A 19,598-nucleotide genomic window follows, 5' to 3' on the forward strand; every position below is an offset into this window, starting at 1 on the left:
TCTCCTGTATGTTCTGAAGGATATTAGTGTTGAATTTTATTTTTTGTATTGTGCTGTAAAATTATATTACCTTCAATCAGTCTCTGCAGTGCAACTTAGCAAAACAGGATGGGGGTGAAGCCTACATCCTCCCACTTCCTTGTTTGTTTCTATGAAATTTCTACAAGCTTTTCTTTGGCTGAGGGGCGTTGAAACTGCAGTGTAGGGGAGCTGAAGTAATGTCAGTAAATACAGTCATTAGTCAGGATGCTTCAGCGGTTTTATAGTTCATATAGTGCATGTTGATTGAGCTCCCTCCAAGATGAACTAACTGTGCACCAGAAATGCCGATGATGTCAGTACTTATTGTTAAAGCAAACATTCAACAGATTAACAGATATGAAAACAAATATAAAAGTGTATTAAGACTGAAGAGCTGTTATGTATTGTTCAAGGTAAATGTGTGACTCAAACAGTTTTAAAATGCTAGAAAGTTGGTTTATTTATTCAGTCCAAAGGGTTTTTACAAATTCATTAAGGACAAAAGGGTAACTAGGGAGAGAATAGGGCCCCTCAAAGATCAGCAAGGCAGCATTCGTGTGGAGCTGCAGAAAATGGGGGAGATACTAAATGAGTATTTTGCATCAGTATTTACTGTGGAAAAGGCCATGGAAGATATAAAATGTATGGAAATAGATGGTGACACATTGAAAAATGTCCATATTACAGAGGAGGAAGTGCTGGATGTCTTGAAACGCATAAAAGTAGATAAATCCCCAGAACCTGATCAGGTGTACCCTAATATTTTGTGGGAAGCCAGGGAAGTGATTGCTGGGCCTCTTGCTGAAATATTTGCATCATCGATAATCACAGGTGAGGTGCCGGAAGACAGGAGGTTGGCTAACATGGTGTCACTGTTTAAGAAAGGTAGTAAGGACAAGCCAGGGAACTGTAGACCAGTGAGCCTGATGTCAGTGGTGGGCAAGTTGTTTGGGAGAGTCCTGAGGAACAGGATGTACATGTATTTGGAATGGCAAGGACTGATTAGGGCTAGTCAACATGGCTTTGTGTGTGGGAAATCATGTCTCACAAACTTGATTGAGTTTTTTGAAGAAGTAATAAAGAGGACTAATGAGGGCAGAGCGGGAGATGTGATCTGTATGGACTTCAGTAAGGTGTTCGACGAGGTTCCCCATGGGAAACTGGTTAGCAAGGTTAGATCTCACAGAATACAGGGAGAACTAGCCATTTGGATACAGAACTGTCTCAAAGGTAGAAGACAGAGGGTGGTGGTGGAGGGTTGCTTTTCAGACTGGAGGACTGTGACCAGTGGAGTGCCACAAGGATCGGTGCTGGGCCCTCTAATTTTTGTAATTTATATAAATGATTTGGATGTGAGCATAAGAGGTATAGTTAGTAAGTTTGCAGATGACACCAAAATTGGAGGTGTAATGGACAGCGATGAAGGTTACCTCAGATTACAACAGGAACTTGATCAGATGGACCAATGGGCTGAGAAGTGGCAGATGGAGTCTAATTTAGATAAATGTGAGGTGCTGCACTTTGGGGAAGCAAATCTTAGCAGGATTTATACACTTAATGTTAAGTTCCTAGGGAGTGTTGCTGAACAAAGAGACCTTGGAGTGCATGTTCATAGCTCCTTGAAAGTGGAGTCGCAGGTAAGTAGGATAGTGAAGAAGGCATTTGGTATGCTTTCCTTTATTGGTCAGAGTATTGAGTACAGCAGTTGGGAGGTCGCGTTGCAGCTGTGCAGGACATTGGTTAGGCCACTGTTGGAATATTATGTGCAATTCTGATCTCCTTCCTGTTGGAAAGGTTTTGTGAAACTTGAAACGGTTCAGAAAAGATTTACAAGGATGTTGCCAGTGTTTGAGGACTTAAGCAATAAAGAGAGGCTGAACAGGCTGGGGCTGGTTTCCCTGGAGCGTCGGAGGCTGAGGGGTGACCTTATGGAGGTTTACCAAATTATGAGAGGCACGGATAGGATAAATAGACAAAGTCTTTTCCCTGTAGTCGGGGAGTCCAGAACTAGAGGGCATAGGTTTAGGGTGAGAGGGGAATGATGTATAAGGTACCTAAGGGGCAACTTTTTCACACAGAGGGTGGTACTTGTACGGAATGAGCTGCCAGAGGAAGTGATGGAGGCTGGTACAATTGCAACATTTAAAAGGCATCTGGATGGGTATATGAATAGGCAGGGTTTGGAGGGATATAAGCCAGGTGCTGGCAGGTGGGACTAGATTGGGTTGGGATATCTGGTCAGCATGGACAGATTGGACCGAATCCGTTGCTCCCGATGCAGTCTCCTCTACATTGGGGAGACTGGGCGCCTCCTAGCAGAGCGCTTTAGGGAACATCTCCGAGACACCCGCACCAATCAACCACACCACCCCGTGGCCCAACATTTCAACTCCCCCTCCCACTCTGCCGAGGAAATGGAGGTCCTGGGCCTCCTTCACCACTGCTCCCTCACCACCAGACGCCTGGAGGAAGAAGGCCTCATCTTCAGCCTCGGAACACTTCAACCTCAGGGCATCAATGTGGACTTCAACAGCTTCCTCATTTCCCATCCCCCACCTTATCCTAGTTTCAAACTTCCAGCTCAGCACTGTCCCCATGATTTGTCCCGACTTGTCCAACCTGCCTAGCTCCTTTTCCACCTATCCACTCCACCCTCTCCTCCCTGACCTATCACCTTCATCTCCTCCCCCACTCACCCATTGTACTCTATGCTACTCTCTCCCCACCCCCACCTTCCCCTAGCTTATCTCTCCATGCTTCCAGCTCACTGCCTTTATTCCTCATGAAGGGCTTTTGCCCGAAATGTCGATTTCACTGCTCGTTGGATGCTGCCTGAACTGCTGTGCTCTTCCAGCATCACTAATCCAGAATCTGGATTCCAGTATCTGCAGTCATTGTTTTTACCAGGTTGGACCGTAGGGTCTGTTTCCGTGCTGTACGCCTCTATGACTAAGATTTTGTAGCTTTCAGCCTGTGAGCTAAAATGTGAGTTTTTCTTCTAGAAAGTCAAAAGGAACAAAGGGAGAAGCCTAATCCTCAAATTGTCAACTACAAACAGGAACAATGAAGAGCAATCCTGCTACATGTTTGGAATGAATGAAGCAAATTTCAGAATGTTCTGAATCTGAATTACTCGCATCATTTTGAAAACCCAAAGTCTCCTCTACTGGACCTGAAATGTTAACTCTGCTGTGTCTCCACAGATGCTGCCAGACCTGCTGAGTTTCTCCAGCTATTTCTGCTTTTGTTTCTGCTTGTCTTTGGTGTTCATTTTGGCTCTAACTCTACATGCATTCTTCAGTTGCCAGAATAGGCTTCTACGTACAGCAAATATTTGACAAATAGGACATCTACACATCAACAGAAGTCCTACTGTCTTAAGCAGTTGTTGTCACCTCACTCCTGTACTGCAGTGAGACCTTAGTATGCATTAGTAACAGCAGTAGCGGAATTCCACAAGCAACGTTTCCACTGTGTTCTCTGGATTCAATGCAAGGAACATCAAACAAATGCTAATGATCCTCTTGTAGTCAGCTCTACAGGTATTCAGGCACAAGTCCTACAAAACTGACTATGATGTTTCTGAAAACCCTCTAGCCAACCTGACCCTTTTTTTAAAAACTCAGCCAATATTTCCAGGAAGTCAAAGGAAATACTCAAAGGCCCTCTGTAGCTTTCCGTGAAACACAACAACTTGGCATTAATGACTGAGTTGAGATTGCTACAAATTGTTCGGAACAGCAACAACTTTTCCTTTAAGCTGCATCATGCTTTGACTCCAAGCGCCTTAATGATAGGAAGAGTGGCAGCCAAGAAGGAAAGAAGAGAAAGTCAGTCCTGCACTCAGGGTCCCAGTACCTCATGGAATGTCCTGCCCCATGTGGCCAGAGATCTGTGTACACCCCAGTCCAACACCGGCATCTTCAAATCATGCTTTTTTTTAAAAGTTGCATTCTTGGGTTAGCTGTTAACAATGGTGATAGCTAGACAATATGTTGAAGGTGTTACCCCCCCCCCCCCCCCCCCCCCCCGTGTTCTCTGTCTATGATCTGATGTTTAGATTGATTCTAATCTAAAAAGTGAGATAACAGAGTTTTACATAAATTCCTGCAGTTTTTGTGCTGAGTTCTACATGAATGTATGCAGTTTTTGAGCAAAGTGCAATGTAACTCTGCAAGTACAAATTCACCCCACAAAATATGTGTGCATGTGGGTCTTTGTCTGTGTGTGTGTGTGTGTGTGTGTGTGTGTCTGTCTGGGGTGGGGGTTGTGAATGTCAGAAAGTGTGTGTGTGTGTGTGTAGTGAGTGCAGAGTGTCTTAAATCTGTGAGGGGGTGCATGTGTGAGTGTGGGAGTGTGTATGTCTGAAAGCTAACCTGAGAATGCAATTTTAAAAAAAGGTTTTGTGATTTACACATGAAAGAAGTCAAACTGTCACTGTATTCCAACAGATGAAAGGCTTAACAGACAATCAATTTTTCAATGTATAATTTCAGTTACATCACACTGCAAATTTTTGCTATAAATTCTGTGTTGCGATCGAGCCCTCCATTATCACCTGATGAAGGAGCGTCGCTCTGAAAGCTAGTGTGTTTCCAATTAAACTTGTTGGACTCCAACTTGTTGGTGTTGTCTGATTTTCAACTTTATAGGATTGATGGTCGCATAACTTTGTGGCCAAGTGATCATGGGCCCAAATGGTCACTAAATTAATCAGCAACTATCAGCTACAGGGTAAACAAAGTGAAGACCAAGTCAAAGCGGTCACAGAGGTTTTTTTTTGTGTATATATTTCTTTCACTGTTCTGTACCTCTTATTTCTTGATTGTCTCTCTTTCTCTCGCTCCCCACTCTCTCATCACCTTTTTTCTCTCCTCTTCCCCCTTTGCTGCTCTTCTCCCCTGTTTTCCATTTTGCCCCTGCTTCACCCATTCCCCCATCCCCCACATATTTTGTCACATAGCACTGGCTTCAGCCTTGGTCATTCCCAGCTCCTAATCTTCCTATTATCTCTCTATGCACTGTCATTATCACCTCTTTACTGCTACCTTTGCTTCTGAAGCCATGACTCACCTTCTCTCAGCCTGGTACAAATACCTCCCTATTTCTCCCATTTTTTTAGCTTTGACAAAGGGTCAGTTAGATTTGAACTGTCAGCTCTTGTCTCTCCTTACAGATGCTGCCAAACTTGCTGAGATTTTCCAGCATTTTCTCTTTTTTAGTTTCAGGGGGAACCACTTACAGACACACCAAGGGTTGTGTGTAGGAGAAGTGTCAAGCAGATTATCTGGCACCTTGATTTTCAGCCAGTGTCTGAAAACATGCACTTTACACTTCCTGGTATGACAGCAGTGAAGAGTGTTCATACAACCCCTTTGAACCCAGCTCATGTTCCACAGAATATTCAGAAAGGTCCAGGGTGAGGTGTGATAAGAACAAACACCTTGAAGCCACCCTATCAGTGAAAGACTCACTGCAAACACTCATGGCAGATGACTATGCAGTGATTCAGAGATCCAGCCTGACCTGCAAGACTCATCTTTGTGGAAGAGAGTCAGCCCTACGTCAGAGCGATCTCTCACGATTGCTCGGTTACTTTTTTAGCACTCACTCACTTAGACCTAACAGTAAACTCTCACCATCCATGCCTTGCTGTACCCTTTAGTGCAGTCACACAACCAGGCAGTTTGCCTTGCAGTCACATCTCTGAGCACATGGAGCAGGACATTCCATGAGGTATTGGGACTGACTTTCTCTTCTTTCCTCCTACAGAGGTACCTTTGAAGAAAATCTGTGGGAGTGTTAGTACAGGAGGGAGAGAATGAGAATGGAGAAACAGGCCATTCAGCCCAAAAAGTTCACACCTACTCTCTGAAGAGCATTCCATTCAGACTTACCCCTAACCCTGCATTTTCCATGGCTAATCCACCTAACGTACTCATCCCTGAACACGATGGGCAATTCAGCGTGGCTAATCTACATTCTTATGAAGTGAATAAACTTTTGAGGATTGTAGATCTGGAGGAAATTACAGATATCGGACATGATCATAGAAGGATTTGAAAATAAAAATGAGACCTTTAAAACCAACATGGGAGGACTCTTAAGGGGGTCTGAATGCTAAGGGCCAGAGCAAGATTTGTGACAGAATCAGATGGGAAGTCTAGCAACACATATATTGATGCCTGGAGCATCTTTCTGCATCTTCTATGCATTTAATAAAAATGGCAAAGTGAAGTTTTCAATAGACAGTGGCAAGTTGCCAAACAACTCATTAGAATTCAGCTTCCAGTCAAACCAAATTCACTTAACAAGCTAGACCTTGAGAGCTCGGAGTGGGAACCTAGCAAATTCAGCTTGTCACTGGTCACACGGAGCTTTCATGTTGCTCAGTATCAACATGATCCATGGACTCCAGCTACCCATATGCAGCTCATTGACAGTAGTATCTGACATCTGGCAACCCCTCACAATCAGCATCACTCTAACAAAGTACAGACCTACATCGCAGGGTGCACCAGCAACTATCACTGAAAGGCTGCTGCAAGGACACTGCAGAGACAGGCACCCAGCTCACGGATTGACCGTGCTGCATCTCACGATTGCTCACTTACTTTCTTAGCGCTCGCTCACTTAGACCTACCAGCAAACTCTCACCATCCATGTCTTGCTGTGCCTTTTAGTGCAGTCACACATCCAGGCAGCTTGCCTTGCTGGTCAGCAACCCTCAGTCAAAGGAGCGTACATCTTACAGTGTGGCAGTCTGCTACATCAATCTCACATCTGCTCCATGAGGGCCAGGAGTTTATGTGGCAAACACACTGTGTGCGCTGTATACAAGCAGCTGGGGTTTAGGGAAGTAGTCCTCACCAAAGTCGATAGTGGGCTAGTGTAGGTTAGGTGGGCTTGGATCGGCGCAACATCGAGGGCCATAGGGCCTTTACTGCGCTGTATTTTTCTCTGTTCTATGTTCTATGTTCAGTCAGGTGGTTGTGTTATTGTAAATCAAGGGCAGTCTCCAAAACCGATCCAGGGGATTGGCCACAGTCAGGCCCCAGTAGTCCAGGAGGTGAGGACCAATATGATCGTGGAAATGCACAGCCACCCAGGAGTCTGGGCACTTCATATCCAAGGTTGTCTGAATAGGTCACTCAAGGGGTGGGCCACAGTCAGTCTGTTGGGGCAATCGACAGATTCTAGAGGAAGGAGGGTTGAGAGAGGGACTAGAAGGGCAGCTGCTCTGGGAAGGAGAATCAGGAAACTGTTTTTCAGGATTGAGGGCTGCAGATTGGGAGAAAGTGGGGATGACAGTTGTGAAGGGGGCAACTGCATTTGTAAGCCGCAGCCAAAGAGCACCTTCCATCATGCTGGACATCAAAATATATGCAATGAAAAATAAAATGGCTGTGACCAGTTCAGAGTGGGTGGGGGTGAAGCCTGCAGGACTCATCGGGGAGATCATTAAAGGGGAACAACATTATACATAGACCTAGACATTGTAAGCGACACAGACACTGCTGGGTCATCCTGAATCAATCCCTGTTTGTGTTGCATCTCCCTGCTCTAGACATCAGTGAACAACACACCTTCCATCACCAAGCTTGGACAAAGAGGTTACAGAAAGAATAGGGATATCATAGATCAAGGGGCAATGGTGTTAGCAGAACCCCATTGCCTCATAAGCATCTTGTTAATATTTCAGCAAACCGGGAAGACGTTAAAATAGTCATGTAGAAAGGAAACATTGGCTTAACAATAAATGAGCTGAGGCATATGTGAAGACAGCAGTTCAGGCAGCATCTGAGGAGCAGTAAAATCGATGTTTCTATGAAGGAATTTTGCCCAAAATGTCAATTTTACTGCTCCTTGGATGCTGCCTGATCTGCTGTGCTAATCCAGAATCTGGTTTCCAGCATTTGCAGCCATTGTTTTTACCCAAATGTGAAGACAGACATTGTTAGGGAGTGAAATATTGACTTGGTAATGGAGGAATAAAGGGTCTCATAGTCAAACATAACAACACCATTGTTATGACTGACTGAATCTCTGAGAATTGTCAGGGAAAGGAATTGAGTTGTAACCGGGGATTGGAATTTGTGGCAGGGACAAATATTTAGCACTCCCAGTATTTAGCTGAAGGAAAATTATACTGGATATTATTTAAGCAGCATGCCAATCAGAGATAGTGGAATGGTTGAGAGAAGTAGCAATGAAATGGAGCTGAGTACAATCAGTACAGATGTTTTAGTTGACATTGTGTGCTCAGATGGTGCTACTTAGGTGTAGTGGGTATGTGTAGTAGGTAGGCATGAAATGTAAGGAGACCACTGATAGATCCATGATGGGCTCCAGATTTTATGGTGCAAAAGCAGGAAGATTAATGACTGTCAGTAATTCTTTACTTATGAGTGTATTAACATGGCTGAACTAGTTCCACCAGTAGGACAATGGATGAGGTGGTGTGATCATTTATGTAAAAGGCTATAACGAGGTTTAAGAGAATTAAATGGGCTATTTTAGCTTTGTCACAGTCATGAAGGATGTGATTTGTGACTTTGGTAAAGATTATTTCAGTATTATTGAATCTAATTGGAGGGGTTCAATTGTTGAGTTAAAGGAAAGTTGGGCATGATATCAGGAGCATAGACACATTAAAGGATTTTGAGCAGGAAGGAAAGTTGAAGGTGGAGGTGGTAGTTTGGAAGGACAGGGCCATCTGATGTACTTCCAGCATTCATTAATTTTGCTAATATTTTACAGCCTGAAGAATCATCTCAATGGCTTTGACTGAAGCAACATACTGTGTTTTCAAGCTTCTGTCAGATTACTAATGACTATTATTGAGCTGTGGGTGTACTGTCATCCTACAGTTCTGAAGTTTAATTATTCACATAGATAAAGCCTGAATTTCTGCTTTTGGCAGTTTACACTTATGGTTTCTACTGCTGTTCTGCCAGAGATACAGTGAAACTGCAAGGAACTCTTTTGAATTTTGAGATCATATGTGATTCTCTTCCAAAATTAACTGCAATTCCAGCAAAGATTTGTGTAGAAACAGATGGGGGTATTTTAACCCTCAATAGATGTGTTGATTGAATTCAAAGTGTGGTGCTGGGAAAACACAGCCGGTCAGGCAGCATCCGAGGAGCAGGAGAATCGACGTTTCAGGCACAATCGCTTCTTTTGATGTTGCAAGCATCAGACTTTTTTTGCTGACTGGAGTCAGGTTAAATGTTGAAATTTTAAAATCTCAAATTTAATTCCAGTCTGCTTACTTAGAAGTGTAGCAGAAACCAGACACGCAGTTAAGGGAGCCCATTCGCTTCCAAGTAGAATTTGTCAACTTAATGGTATATACGTTTATCCTGGTTTCCTACATTATGTCATGTTTCCCTGGTTAAGTTTTCCATGCCTTGGAAAATCCAGCAACTACAGGGAGGTAATGATAGCTTAGGGAAAAAGCTAAGTGCCTTTGCAGCACTGCATGGGCGCCAATGAATAGGAGCAGCAGTCGTTCCCCAGTGGCCCATCACCCACACTGACTACCTTTCAATGATTGGACCAATAATTCTCCAGAGTCAGGGATAGTACACCCCCACCCCAAGTTCACACCAACACTGGGAGCTTTCTTCCTTATGGTTGTGAACTGCATTAGAGTGCTGCTGCTCAACTGCAATCCAAGCTTGTGAATCAGGCAAGGATGCAATTTCAAACAAAAAGCATTTGCTTTCAAAGAATGCTAGGAAGTTGGAACCCAGGTTTTTCCAACCAGGGCTGTTACCTCCCCCCTCCCCTTCCCCCTCCGCCCCAATTGCAACACCCATCCCCACCAATACCAGAAGCCATATTTTTCTTTTATTTTTAAATTCAGTACCATTCCAGTACATGAGCCAGAAGGTTTATGATTTCGGGAAATAGAATGCAATTACATTAGATTGTCTGGTAAATGCCATCAGTATAAAATAGAACTGCTATATATTTTAGGTTGCAGTATTTTAAAATGTTGTTTTAGCCAGATTTCCATTCATTATTTAACAATTCCTGTAGCTGATTATATGTCTCTCTCCTTCCAACCCCCTTCAAATTTTACATTTTTAGGTTCCCATTTTTTGCTTCCATCATCCAGTTTATAGTCAAATTTGAAACTTCCACAGTAACCATAGCAACTGAAAGGAAGAGTAGACAGTAGAGGATCAGGTTGCTGGAGATTAGCTACTTGGGGATGAATATATAAAGTTTCAATGCTCTGTGTTTATACATTCATAAATATCATTACAATTGTATAAATGGGTTTCTTTCATGAGATGTTCTGCATGCAGTGATGGTGTGCTTTTAGAATAAGACTAATGTCATTTTTAAGTAATTGTTTTAAAAATATTTTCCAGGATTTTATTGTGACTGTGGTCTTCTCATTCATGTGGCTCGTGGGATCATCAGCCTGGGCGAAAGGACTCTCTGATGTCAAAGTTGCTACAGATCCTGATGAAGTGCTTTTACTCATGTCAGCATGCAAACAACAGGGCAATAAATGCTCACCTGTCAGAGACCCTGCTATGTCAGGATTAAACACATCCGTTGTAAGTTGAAAGCCAATATTGATAGATGTTTGAACAGTAGGCAGGTTTGGTGATGTGCTAACATCCCAGAGGTAAGATGTGGGTTAGCGCCTGTAGCCCCTCAAGGTAACTTCCCAAATTCAGCTCCTCAAGAGCAGGAAAGATGGAAGAAGAAGTAGCTCGGTATTCATTTTGCATGACCCTTTGTGTATCAAAGTCCTGGAATCAAAACTCAAGACATTGCATGCATCAGTGGGCCAATGGAAAAAGAAAGGAATAACAATAAATTGGGAAGTGATGATTGAGTGTTTTAAAGAGAATAAACATAAAAGGAGGGATGTTGATACAAAACATTAAAATAATAGTTGAGCATTTGTCTCTGTGTTAGTAAAATGACTCGCTGATTCTTCAGGTTGTGATCCCAGGATATATGCCATAATTGCACCTGATTATGTCCTCCAGCAATAACTCTGTATCAGAGAACTCCATCATTTTCATGGGATCTCTGGGATGGCTTAGCATGGATCAAGTGGGCATACATAATTTTGGGTAAATCTCTTGAACTTGAGCATTCCGTGACCATAGAACTTTGGTTTCTACCTGTTCTGGGAAGCTGGGTCTGGAGATGTAGCCAAACCTCCAATCTTCATTAGGATTCCCCTGCCTGTAAATACTAGAGCTGAAATTGTTCGCTGTTTTGTTTAGGATCTAGCATCTCCACCAATTGGACCATGTTGAGACCTCATCTAGGATGCTTTCCATCACAGGGGCTCACAGGAATTTAGGAACATGGTGGCAAATTTTCACCGGCAAGTTGGGTGCGCAGTCTAGCAGTCGGGCCTTTTAGCCCTCAACCTTCCACTCACTCCTCTCCTCCATCCATGCCAACTCATGCCATCCATCTTCATGATGTCTCATACCCTCCATGCCAAAGTATGACCCTTTATTCACCCTATAACTCCTCACACCCACAATACTAACCTATACCCCATGGCCCCTTATATCCCAATGCCAAATTCATTCAACTCACAGCAACCTATGACCCAGCATTCATCCATATCAGCCTTTACAGCCCCTGTACCAGCTTAGTACCAATTTAAGCCAACCCAGGACTAACCCTACCCATCATGCTTTGACCTTATATCTTCCAAACTAACTTATGAGTGGAAATAATACAACATTCCAAACATCTATTATAGAATTCACTAAATTAAAAAAACACTGTCAATCATGAAGGCCCATTTAAAACCTTAAAGTCCTTCAGTTACTTAATCACTCACATATCAAACATTCCTTCAAGCGATTAATACAAATAACAACACACTTTTATATTATAACACTGTGTGAAGATAATCATCCATTTATAACCACTTGGAACTGTCAATCAAACTGTGTCCTTACAGGTCCCTACTATGATAATGATAGATTGTGGAAGAAGTGAATTAGATAATTTCTGTGATTGTAACCCTGAGGCTTATGATAGCAAACATCTCTGAAATAGTAAGCAAGTTGTCTTTCAATTTACAACTACAGCAAGCTGATTCTTTTCAAAATTTATAGGACAGAGGATTAAATGGCTTGAAAGCTTGACAGTTCCAAAGAGCTTATCCACTTTTCCCATGCAATAATTTTACAGTTAACAATTCCAGAGGGGTACTGGAACCTTTCTAAAAGAGTATACGTGTTCTCTAAAGATTTCTAAGAAGTTCAGACATTTTCACAAATGTCTAAAGCCCATAAATCATGTTTCAGAAATTTGCTTGATGAAGATTAATCCTTTGTTAGCAGATACACTTAAAATGTGCTGCTGCCTCTGTGAACGATAAATGTATAAAATACCCCCTGTTTCCATTCAGCCCTCATTAAAAAGATGGTTGTCTGTTTTGGGTGAAGGATATCTAGAATTGGAGCTCTGATGTCATTTTGTCAGAGATACTGAGCCCTTCCAAACTGGCAATACTTTTGGTCATTAACCCCTAGCTTTACTTATTCCTGACTCCACACCTAGGAAGAAATGAATGTAAGTTTTGCTAGTTCTCCACTGGAGTTACCCTTTACTCTTTCTCTCCTGCTCTAATGGCAAAACTAAACAAAACAGCAAACAACTTGGATTCTCAACGTACAAATTATAATCTCTTGCGTATCAAAAAATTATGAGAATATCAATTCTCAATAATTTCACAGAAACACTGGCACATGCACAATATAATGGGTACTCTCAGTGCTGTACTCATTTTTGGAGAAAGTGAGGACTGCAGATGCTGGAGATCAGAGTTGAGAGTGTGGTGCTGGAAAAGCACAGCAGGTCAGGCAGCATCCGAGAAGCAGGAGATTTGACGTTTCGGGCAGAAGCCCTTCATCAGGAAGGGGGGGCTGAGAGATAAATGGGAAGAGGGTGGGCCTGGTGGGAAGGTAGCTGGGAATGCAATAGGTAGATGAAGATGGGGGAGAAGGTGATAGGTCGGAGAGGAGGGTGGAACGGATAGATGGGAAAGGTGATGGACAGGTCAAGAAGATGGTGCCGAGTTGAAGGTTTGGGACTAGGATAGATTGGTGCGGGGGGAAGGGGAAACGAGGAATTTCTTGAAATCCACATTAATCCCGTGTGGTTACAGCATCCCAAGGCAGAAGATGAGGTGTTCTTCCTCCGGGCATTGAGTGGTTAGGGTTTGGTGATGGAGGAGGCCCAAGACCTGCGTATTCTTGACCGAGTGGGAAGGGGAGTTGAAGTGTTCAGCAACAGGGCAGTGGGGTTGGTTGGTGCGGGGCTCCAAGAGATGTTCTCTGAAATGATTCACCAGTTGGCGTCCTGTTTGCCCGAAGTAGAGGGGAGTACATCGGGTGCAACGGATACACTAGATGACACTGGTGGAGGTACAGGTAAATTTCTGTTGGATGTGCAAGGATCCTTTGGGGACTTGGTCAGAAGTTGAAGCATCCTTTGAGGCCTTGTGTCGGACGTGGAAGCCATTGCACCTGATGTGGCCTCCTGTACATTGGAGAGATAGGACGCCGACTTGCAGATCGTTTCAGAGAACATCTCTGGGACACCCGCACCAACCAACTCCACCGCCCCATAGCTGAACACTTCAATTCTCCCTCTCCCATACAGGTCCTGGGCTGCCTCCATCGCCAAACCCATATTTTCTTTTTTAAATCTACACAAAATAAATATTGTCCCAGATATTAGCAATGAATTATCATGAGTATTCTAATCATGAGAAAGCAAGACTTAGGCCTATGGAATTCATGAATAGTACCACAAATATTTATTTTGCAGTACAGAACTTGAGCATTGCTGAAAAAACACACATTTTGCCAATCTTTTTCATCTAGCACTCATTCGCTCATCAGTTAACTGTTAATTATCATCTAACTGGTAAATTCTCCATGGCAACATCTCCACCAATCAGAATCCACTTGTCAACCAGTCAGCATTCTCCTTTCAAGCAGTGTAAAATGCTGTTGCCATTAGCATTTTTATTTATGCAAATGTACAAAACAAAAAGCTTAGATAAAATGTGTCTTTCTCAACAATACTCAAATTATGATTCTTTTTCACTGAAATAGTGATCAAGAGGGCTACAATGTTAACCTAACCTTGGTCCTTGTTGTGGTTCTGTTCGCCGAGCTGGAAGTTTTTGTTGCAAATGTTTCGTCCCCTGGCTAGGCGACATCATCAGTGCTTTGGAGCCTCCTGCAAAGCGCTTCTTTGATGTTTCTTCCGGTATTTATAGTGGTCTGTCCTTGCCGCTTCCGGGGGAACACCTATACAAGGTATTCGCCAAAAACGGATACCCACGCAACTTCATCAACAGATGCCTAAGAGAAAGACCACGGAACGAGGACATGCCACAACCAAAAGGACTAGCCACACTACCATACATCAGGAGCGTTTCAGAACTGACAGCCAGACTACTGCGACCCTTAGGACTCATAACAGCACACAAACCGACAGCCACGCTCAGACAACAACTTACTAGAACGAAGGACCCGATACCCAACATGAGCAAAACTAATGTAGTGTACAAAATACCATGCAAGGACTGCACAAAACACTATATAGGACAAACAGGAACTCAGCTAACAATCCGCATACATGAACATCAACTAGCCACGAAACGACACGACCAGCTATCCCTAGTAGCCACACACGCAGACAACAAGCAACATAAATTCGACTGGGAAAACACTACTATCATAGGGCAAGCCAGACAGAGAACAGCCAGGGAATTCCTAGAGGCATGGCATTCATCCACAAACTCCATCAACAAACACATCGACCTGGACCCAATATACCAACCACTACAGCGGACAGCTGAAACTGGCAACCGTAAGCGGCAAGGACAGACCACTATAAATACCGGAAGAAACATCAAAGAAGCGCTTCGCAGGAGGCTCCAAAGCACTGATGATGTCGCCTAGCCAGGGGACGAAACGTTTGCAACAAAAACTTCCAGCTCGGCGAACAGAACCACAACAACGAGCACCCGAGCTACAAATCTTCGCATAACCTTGGTCCTTTTAAATGTGTGTTCCAATAATTCCCATATCTTGTATAGTTACACACCAGAAATTAATTTTAAGATTAAATAACTTTAAGTCTAAATAACAAAACAGCTAGAATTTGGTGTCGGGATGTGGTGGGACAACTTTTTCATGCAGAGGGTGGTACGTGTATGGAATGAGCTGCCAGACGATGTGGTACAATTGCAATTTAAGAGGCACTTGGATGGTATATGAATAGGAAGGGTTTGGAGGGATATGGGCCAGGTGCTGGCAGGTGAGACTAGATTGGGTTGGGATATCTGGTCGGCATGGACGGGTTGGACCGAAGGGTCTGTTTCCATGCTGTACATTTCTATGATTCTATGACTGAAAATGAATTTAGTTCCTAATGATAATTATTGCTGAGAGCTAAAATTGTATTTGACATTTCTATTTGTTAAGTAGTATGATAAATTGTTTTAAAGGTCACATAACACCTACAGTATGTTCATATCAGGCATAATTTTCTAAAGGCATTACTGTTTTTCCTGCTGACCTGCATTTTTTTAGCTGTCTTACAAGGTCTGATTTTGTTGACAGCATAATAATAGCAATTACTCATGGTGAAGCTGCTCAGATTTGCCTGAAATCATGAATGTACGCAATGAATATTGTTTTCCAAATAATTATTTGTACTTTTTACACTTTTCCTCTTTGAAACAATATTTTAGAATTGCAGTTCTAGTGATTTGAAGCTAAAAAAATTAGAATAGATTACATAGAAAGTACACATGTAAAGACGCTCACATTAATGAATGTCCATTAGTTCAATCACTCACAATAAATTCCTTTTCTGCAGATTTTTTAAAAGTCCTTACATTTTATCTCATGCATGAAAGAAATTCTTGTTTTTGAATTAACTGACAATATCAAATACTAAGTATTGTTAAAGTACCAAATCCACCATCATAAACTTTACAGTAAAGACATTTGGCAGTATTACTCAATGGAGCAGGATGAACCAAAACTTGTTACTCAAGAGCAACTTAAACAACTTGCTTAAAGTTTTACCAGTTACAAGTTCTAGTGCCAAATCTTGTTGTGTGTGACTTATGCAGGACCAGTTGATTTCCCACTAAGTATTACTTATTCACATGAAATAGTTAGTTCTAGATCACCTTAACAGCTTTATTTCGACTTGTCCAGTTCAATATCAGATAGAACCATAATAGTTCTTAACTTAAGATTACAAAAGTGACATACATAAAATAAAATTGCACATTTTCTCACCTCCTTAGGTCTTTGGATTTCTTAACTTTATTCTGTGGGCTGGGAATATCTGGTTTGTGTTCAAGGAGACTGGTTGGCATACTTCAGGTCAACGACACCCTCAAAGCACCATGGAAAAACAGCCAGCTCAAACTGGCTTCAACCAACCCTACAATCAGCGGGCAGGTGATCAAGAAAGCTATGGTCAAACAGCTGGATACAACCAACAAGGATATGGACAGCAACCAGGTTATGGGCAACAAGCTTCATATGGTCAGATTGGAGGCTACAGTCAGGGTGGTTACGGCCAGAATGCTCCAACTTCTTTTACTAATCAAATGTAACGTGTTCTAGATCTGATATCTGTGCATCCTTTGTCTGAAATCTCCATAGCACCAAGCTTTCAGTTAGAGTAAATTCATAAGGGTATTGAGTATTTCTGTGATATTGATAATGAGAAATATCAGTAGAAAGTTGCAGTGATTTTAATCACTTGTTAATAATAATTTTCAGGTGTTCAAACATTAGCATGGTGATGTAAGTATTGCTGGTTACTGTAAGCAAATATCACTTTATAAAATACCTCCATGGTTAGTGTCTTTTTTATGTTGTATTGAACTAGTAAAACCTATAAAACTGCTAAAATGAACAAAACATATTTTGCTTGTGTAATGTTTGTTCTGGCTACATGTGGTAGATTCTGTCTGATTGAACAAATAGTATTAGAATTGAATTAATCTTTTTGGCTTTCTGGGGAGGAATTAATAAGTGGCCCTTGTGTGACTACTAAATATTGCATTGTGTGTACTTAAAAATGGCTTGTGCATGATGTTGTTACAGCTTCTACACTGTGTCCGACTCTGGTGTGATGTTACTCAGTGCACTAAGATCTCAACCTTATAGTTAGTAAAGCAAAAATGTTTTTATGCTGTAGCTACAGGTATTACAGTCAAATGGAATTTATATTTCTATGTTTGTTAAGGAGAAGCATTTTGTTCAAAAAAACCCTTGTTTGTTAAATGTAAAAGTTATTTTGTTTACTTTATATATGTTATTTGTTAGTACAGATGCAAATGTGATTTATTTTCAGCATGCTAGTGTGTTTTGTAATATATCTTTGAATTCCCTACAGTAGTGAAAAACTGCATTAGATCACCCTAAAATATTGAAAAGATCTTTACTTTGGAAAATGTTTAACTTTTTATGAACATATGTACAACCAGCTTCTGCAACTTGCCACAGCTATATCTCTTTGGTACAGTAGTTATGTACCTGCCTGCAGTGTGGTCTAACTGTGTTGTCATACAAATGAAATAGTCATTGTAGAAAAATTGAATCTGTATCTGTCTATAACAGTCAATATATTATGCTCAATATCTTGACGTAAGATGTAGTTATCAAAGCACAAAGCAACTATGATTCCTTTCTGTCTTTTTGAAGTACTGTGGTATTGGTGATGATTGAGAAGTGTGTGAATGTATTCAAAATAATCATCAGCATCTGTGATCAAAATCATTGGCCAACCAATGTAATCCAACTCATAAATGTAGAATTACCTGCAAATTTTAAAAATCCACACACAATAGTCGCAATGTCAGCTTAGCAACATTCAAACTGTCTTCTTAGAATATACAATGAGCCATATCTAGCTGTCAAAATAATGGTAATGCTATTGGTACTTACTGTTATTGACGCACAAGTGGTACAGCAAATTCAAGCACAGAGCAAATGTACAATTAATATCCAAAATACAGAAGTTGTTTTAAGATGCACTGCTCTGCCATTATCCTCATAAAAACAGCATTGCAATGTCTGGCTCACCATTGAAGTAAATAATGTGACCTTCTTGTATTTGCGTATCGCTACAACTTAAACAGAAGGAGGTTTTACAGCACAGTCGGCTAGAAACTCTGGGCTCGAGACCTATGCTTCTAGACTTTAATTCCACATTCCCTAGTCTGTCGGGTTTATTCCGATATCAATAACAAGGTAATTCAAACAATGGAATATTCCCAATGTTCTTTATTAAAGCAAAGTATACTACAAAAAAAACTGCAAACATTTTACCCGTACAATGTTTCCAGTCACAAGGGAACTGTTTTACAAAGGCCTATTTGAACATTTGACCAGGACAGTCATCAGCCTACTCTGTCTGAACTTTAAGCTGTTCAATCAGATGAACTCCTTAGCTGGCCAATTGTGCTGCGAGGCAAACTATTTTAATATTTCCATACAAAAAAGTGTTCAAACTCTTTATGCTATCCAGTCTTGAGCACAAAATGTCATCTACTATGGCCAGTTAAATCAGTTAATTCATTAAGATTTGCTTATGTCTCTTTGGAAAAGAACTTATCTCTTGCTTTTAGTGAACTCTGACCTTAGCTTTAGCTTAATTTTGCTTTTCACTGCTTTTATGTCATCAAATCAACCATATGCTATTTACATAGCATAATTCTATATGACAATCACAAATTCATTTGATAAATAGTCCACATTATCATACCTTATTCACAGTGTCTGGTTTGAATAAAACATCAGTTTTCCAGAGTTACTGTGACAGTTCAGTCCATTACTGCTGAGTTACAGTCCTCCAAACTAAGCACACACATTCCTTCCACAACACAAAACAGACACTTTAAAACCAGTGACCTTTCTAATCATTAGGTTATCACCAGGCTTTACATGTGTTCAAATTCATTCAACTTTATTTAAATTCATCCTGGTAACCCAGCAAATTTTGAGTTAAAATTTGCATATTCCTTTCTTTAAAATTTGTAGAACTTTTCTAGGGGTCTCAATGATTTAACAAAATATATGCATCCTCATTTCCTTTTGATGATCATTACTTCAGGACGTCAGAAATTTCATCCTGCTGTTTTCCCCACCTAAAAGTACACCACAAACTCCACAACAGAACTACTCACACTAGTGCTAGGACTATAGATTACCATGAGCACATGGAGCACAATACAAATTCAAGAGTGGATCTCTACATTTAACCTCCAATCCCAAAGATTGTCCCACCAATTGGTCTCCTTAATCTCTTTTACGTCCCTCTGTGCTTGCTTGCTTCATTGCTGCAGGATATAATACTTTCCATGCCCATCTCAGTACTTGCCTTTCCTTGGTTAGGTAATGGATGTATATGATATGAAAATTGATTCACACACCAGTTGAGATTCTCCTTAAGTTGTCATGGCTGCCAAGCATTTTCTCTTTTGACTTATGGATATCCAATAGTTTCAAGTGACCCACACGAGAAGA

General features: G+C 41.5%; 1 protein-coding gene across 1 annotated transcript in view; it reads left to right on the forward strand.

Annotated features, from left to right (window-relative positions):
• The window catches only part of synpra (synaptoporin a), a 147,222-nt gene extending 130,544 nt beyond the window's left edge, over positions 1-16,678 (forward strand). Inside the window, exons 5-6 of the mRNA XM_060835859.1 lie at positions 10,407-10,598; positions 16,364-16,678. Of these exons, the coding sequence (XP_060691842.1) occupies positions 10,407-10,598; positions 16,364-16,678 (507 nt within the window). The remainder of the gene's footprint in view (positions 1-10,406; positions 10,599-16,363) is intronic.
• Positions 16,679-19,598: the final 2,920 nt, after the last annotated feature.

This window comes from Hemiscyllium ocellatum, chromosome 14 (genome assembly GCF_020745735.1).
Source record: "Hemiscyllium ocellatum isolate sHemOce1 chromosome 14, sHemOce1.pat.X.cur, whole genome shotgun sequence".
Lineage (NCBI taxonomy): Eukaryota > Metazoa > Chordata > Chondrichthyes > Orectolobiformes > Hemiscylliidae > Hemiscyllium > Hemiscyllium ocellatum.